This window comes from Ambystoma mexicanum, chromosome 6q (genome assembly GCF_040938575.1).
Source record: "Ambystoma mexicanum isolate Mex_15411 chromosome 6q, UKY_AmexF1_1, whole genome shotgun sequence".
NCBI lineage: Eukaryota > Metazoa > Chordata > Amphibia > Caudata > Ambystomatidae > Ambystoma > Ambystoma mexicanum.
The window spans coordinates 527,362,877-527,368,516 of NC_090937.1; the positions used below are offsets into that span (position 1 = coordinate 527,362,877).

The window sequence follows — 5,640 nt, forward strand, 5'->3', positions numbered from 1 at the left end:
ACTCTCATTGAACTGTGGGGTTAATCTCACAAGAATCTCAGGTATGTGGTATTTGTTAGTATTAGGCACAATATACTGCAGCAGGGGTCTAATGTTAGTTGGGGGTCTATTGGGTGGGCCTCATAGCATGGTCAGCGGTCTGGCAGATGAAAGGAATATCTTGCAGGGACACAGGCTCAGAATCGCAGTAAGTTTCCATTGGCGAGGTTGCAGGGGCAAGGACACGTTTGTGGAGATGAACGAGCTATGTGCTTAGTTCATGCTGGTTCACATGCAAGACAGTGATCTCAGAGGAAGACTGATGTGATACATTTATTAGTTGTTGCAAATACCTCTGGCTTCAGCGTGAGAATGGAGCCGCAGAGTTTTCCAGTCAGAGTGGGAACGAGGGTGGTGACCGTGTGCTCTGAGCCTGGCTGCTGTGGGGAAAGGGAGAGAAGCATTTTGTACTATCGCAGTGAGGCCTGGTCACCAAGATGGAGTCGAAAGGGGGCACAAAAGATGGATGCCCTGTGTCCTGCTCAGTGGTCCCAGCTACACAAAATTCGGTGGTACTCAGCCTCCGCGACTGCTTCGTCCCACGTGGCGGTGCCTTTTATTGGCATCCACGCCCTGCACACACTTCTTAGGCTATTTCCTCTTCTGGCATATTCGTCTAGTGTACACATTAAGTAGATCCCACCATCTCCATCTAAGTCCACCCATACCTCTGTGTACCATTGCAGCTCCGTTGGTTCATTTATTGTTGTATGATTCAAATTATCAACCCTGTCCCCATATTGCCTGTAAATGGCTGTCATCCTGTACTGCGGTGTGGTGTATTCCCCTGTTTGTATTTGTGCATTTATCATGGTAGCTTCCATTGTCGGTCGGCCCATTGTTATCATCATCATAGCTGTGGTAGGCATGCTTTTTTCAAAACACCGGAGTCCCAGTTGGTAAACACAGAAGAATAGAAGCAGAAAGACGATGATGGGGACGAGTATTTTCATTGCCACGTTTACCCATGATGGTATCCAACTGAACAGATTTTGGAACAATGTGCTCTCTCCTGCGCCTCCTTCTGTTCTCATCCTCTCTCCTAGATTTTGTACTGCTGTTATCACACGTGAAAGTGTCCCGTTATCAGCATCTTCAGTTGGCACAAACGTGCAACACGCCGCCCCAATTTTTCGGCAAACATCACTGTCCATCACCGTGAGGAGATCTAGGACATATCTGTTTTGCCTTGTCATTAGGCGCAGTGCGCAGAGCTCTATTTTTATAACGTTGAACCCTTCTTCAGTGTCGTTAGCCAGTTGGATGAGCTCCCAGCACACTATCTGCAACCATTTGCCGTTTGTTTGTGCTTGCAGTCCCGGGACAAGAAGTGAGGCGAAAAATGTCTCTGCTGATGAAAAGAGCTTACATTTCTGCGGGCTCTCAGCAAGGAGTTTCGATGATTCGGATGAGATATAGCTGGAGGATCTTTTGCTCCGTGACAGTTTTCTCTTTAGTTCATCTTCTGACAAAAGTTCGTAAGCTGGAGCATCTGTTATCATTAGTTTGGGCGCTGTCGATGGTTCAGCCGATTGCCCTGCTGCCGATATGCCAGCCGATTCTCCCGTCATTCTTTGGATATGGCTTTCAGGTATTGACATCAGTGCTGTATGGAGGGTGGCTAAGGCACATGTACCTTTCCATGCTGTTGGGAGGTGTAGATAGGCTTGCTTGCCACAAATGTAGCACATGTCCATGAGTGCAGCTGTGCCTTTCTTCATGTCAGGTATTATTACTGTCTTGTTGCGTTTCTTTGTTTCCCCCATGTTCACTCTTCCTTCGGCATGAAAACACAGTTCATGTGGTACTTATTTCTGTATTTTGATAGGTTTTTCCAGGGCTTTGACCCACGTTAGCTTTGTGACATGTTGCGACCAGATGGGGGCACGTACTTCCTTTATCCATTGGAAGGTGTCATTGGATAGCCCTCGGAGCGCTTCTGCTTTTCATTCGATGGTTTCCTCGTGCCTTTTATTTTCTGCATATCTCATCCCTTTGATGACAAGTAATGGTTCCTTAAGGTAAATTACTCCTTGGCGTCTGCTTGTGCATGTTCTTTCATTTTCCAGTTTTTCCATTGTGATGGTGTGCGTTTGGAAGGTGCTTTTTATCCTGCACAAAACCAAATGAATCAAACACTGGGCATCCAACAAGGGCACTTCTTGTGGCACTAACATTTTTGGTGTCCATGATGCATGTGGTATGAGCGAACAAACGTAACAGCTCTCATTTGTCGCCTGTTTTGCTGTGGCACTCATGTCCGAATACCACTTGTTTGATTGATCTGGGTGGCGGGGGTCTTCTATCTCATCCAACCCTAGGTCATGATAAATGTGATATCTTTTCCCTTCTGCCCCCCTCCTCTTCCTCCTTCTCCCTCCCTTGTTGTGGCTCTTTACTCTTCGGTAGTGTATTGGGAACATGCCCGTCCAAGCTCTGTCATTACCGTTAAATATGTCACCACGTGTGTATTCATTAGTGGCAGCAGCGTAATACGAGGTAGGCTCTACTGTTATTTGTGCATGCGAGCTTGTGTTATCTACGTTGCTTGGCCAATAGTAGTCACCATCATACATATTCAATTCATAATAATTACTTATATTTATACTGGGATGTAACAAGGGCACACTTGTTGGATCGGCGGCAGAGTGTTCTGAAGGTTTCATTGCATTTGTATCATTAGCATGAATGTCATATGTTTCTTTCCACATCGTCTTTACCCCAGTCCATATCAAGTGGGTCCCTTCTCGTATCAAGTTAGCCCTGCTGCCCCCCTGGTGCATGTTATTAACCAAAGATAGAAGGGTGTAGTACCAGGCCATATAAAAACAACATCACTGAAAACAAAACTACAGCACATTTGAAAACACATTCAACATTGCTGAACCTATTAGCCCTAATGGCGTCCCTATCACTATCTAACATAATGGTGTTTTCGGTGATTGTGCTGCGTTGGTCATTTTGCCACCTGGAGTGGCGATACAAAGTTGTTAAGTCACCAGAATAAATACAGTTATATATCTACATATTTACTTTTTCATTATTTACTTATTTCTGCTATAAACTTTGTTCACTGTTATCTTAATTACGTCCTTTGCTTTAAGCATTTCATGTCAATATTGAGAGAGAGAGATAGTGGTGAAAAGAAAGTGGAAGGAGAAAAATGACATGGACATAGTTCATTTTAACCAGAGGGCGCGTCGTCACTTTCACCCTTTACATGTTCTATTTACTTAAATCACATCATCATTGTATCTGAACCTCATTCCCGGTGCCGCTTGCGCATTCCTGTTCAGTCTGAGGGAGTGCACTATCGCGTGCCTTTCTCACTTAGAGGTGCACCCAATATTTTAGTCCCTTAACTTTAACTGCGGTGGGCCTACTATAAATGACCTTGTAGGGGCCATGGAACCTCTGTGCATTCCACCTCCCCACAAAGCTTCTAACGTAGATTTGTGCTCCTGGCATCAGTGGCCCGCTTGGACTGTCTGCAGCTGGCATGCTAGTATCAGTCGCTGCACTCTCAGTAAATGGTGGTGCAATTTGTCACGCTATGCTGTGTACTATGAGCGTCAGACGGGTCAGGTATTCCTTAAATTCCTCCCCCAGCCATGTGGCAGCTCTGTGTGCATCTGATGCTCTCCTAATTGGGGAGAGCGGTGTGTGTATTCGCCTCCCTGTCACAATCTCATGGGGGCTCAGATGGTGGTCCTTGCATGGTTGCGTTCTGAGTTGAACCAGTGCTAGGGGTAAGCAATACACCCAATTCTTTTTCAGAGTGTTACACAATTTTGATAGTTTACTCTTTAGTAATCCGTTGATCTTTTCCACCACCCCATTCGCCATCAGATGATAAATGGAACACAGTTTGTGTTTCTCCCCCAAGAGTGACATCACTTCCTTGAAAAGGTCATTCACAAAGTGTGTGCCATTGTCTGATCTTATCACATCACATATTCCCCAACGAGAAAAGACCTCTTGCAGCAGGAACTTCGCCGCACACCTCGCATCTGGGTGGGGACAGGGACCCGCTTCCACCCACCTTGAAAAGGGGCATACCACCACAATCAGGTATCTTGCTCCATTACATCGCTCTCCCATGTCAGCGTAATCTATGTGTAGTTCTCTAAATGGTCCTACTGGTCTGGCAGGGTGCCACACAGTGTTCTCAATGTCATTCCTGAATTGTATGTTTGGCATGTTGTGCATTCCACTACAAATTATGACAAATGTTCCTGTAAATTGGGGACAAACCAATGTTCCTGGATGTCTGCGGCAATATGTTGTTTTGCTACGTGGGCTGGGAAGTGCAGCTGTTGGAATGCTACCTCTAGCAATTCTACTGGCATCACTACCTTTCCTGTTGTCTCCTGTCTCCAAATTAGGTCTGTGGCTGATTGTTTGCACTCCCGTTTGGTCCACAACTCTTGCTCCTCCTGTGGTGCTCTCCTTTGTAGTTCTATTATCTGCGCTATTGGTGTGTTACTGTATGCCTCTTCCAATGGCTATGTAATGGCTGATTTTACAATGCACTCTACTGTTGGTGTTGTATTGAAATACGAGGCCTCCTTCACTGCTGCATCGGCTGCCGCGTTTCCCAATGAGACTGCATCTGTGTTGTTGGTATGGGCTTGGCATTTCACCACTGCCATTACCGATGGTTCTGCTAATGCATCTATCAGTTCAGTAAATAGTGCGGCGTGCTGTACTGGTGAGCCATCCGCTCTTCTGAACCCCCTCCTACGCCAGCGGGATAGGCCTGAATGTACTGTGGTTGTTGCGTTTGCTGAGTCTGAGTATATTGTTACTGTACATCCTTTGGCTGCATGCAGTGCCTCAATCAATGCAGTTAGTTCTGCTGCTTGTGCGGAGTAATGGGACGGAAGGCGCTTCTGGACAATTGTTTCATAGCCATCTTCCTCCATGCGTACTACGGCCATTCCTACATGCTTCTCCCCTGTTTCAGGGTTTATGGATGCTGATCCATCTATGAAATATATCTCTCCTTCCTTCAGGGTGTTTTCGCTCACTTTGGGAATGTCATCGCCCTCCCCTTCATAGGTGGCGCAGGCGTGTTCTCTCATGTCCTCTGTGGTGCATGGTTCTGTAATAAATGTTGCTGGGTTTACTGTTTTGCATCTGACAACATGTACGTTGGTGCTCGAAATTATTATCTCATATGCTGTTGCTCTCTGTGTTGTTAATGTTGATTTTGACCTCTCAAGAATTGCAAATAAGGAGGGTTCTGCATATAGTGTTACTGAACATCCCATCACGATTGTGGCGCTTTTTTCAATGGCGAAAGCTGCTGCAGCGAGGGAATGTTCGCACACGAAGTGTCCTTGCATCACTGCATCTAATGTTCCGCTGTAATAGGCCAAAAGTTTGTGTCCTAATGATGTTTTCAGTGTGAGCACTGCTGTCATCAGTGTTCCATTGTAGTGTGAAAATAAGAAAAATTCCCTCTTATGATCTGGGTTCGCGAGTACTGGAGCATCCGCAATGAAGTCTTTTAATCTAAAGTACTGTGCCATCATGTCATGTATCCATTTTATTGGGGCCCTACTCTTCTGTGCTTCTTTCAATGCTTGTAGCTATGGG

General features: G+C 45.8%; 1 protein-coding gene across 1 annotated transcript; it reads right to left on the minus strand.

Moving 5' to 3' along the window:
* Positions 1-4,544: 4,544 nt before the first annotated feature.
* On the minus strand, positions 4,545-5,123 carry LOC138515245 (ribonuclease H-like). Its single transcript, XM_069630186.1, has one exon. It carries the CDS (start codon positions 5,121-5,123, stop codon positions 4,545-4,547), a length of 579 nt encoding a protein of 192 aa, XP_069486287.1.
* Positions 5,124-5,640: the final 517 nt, after the last annotated feature.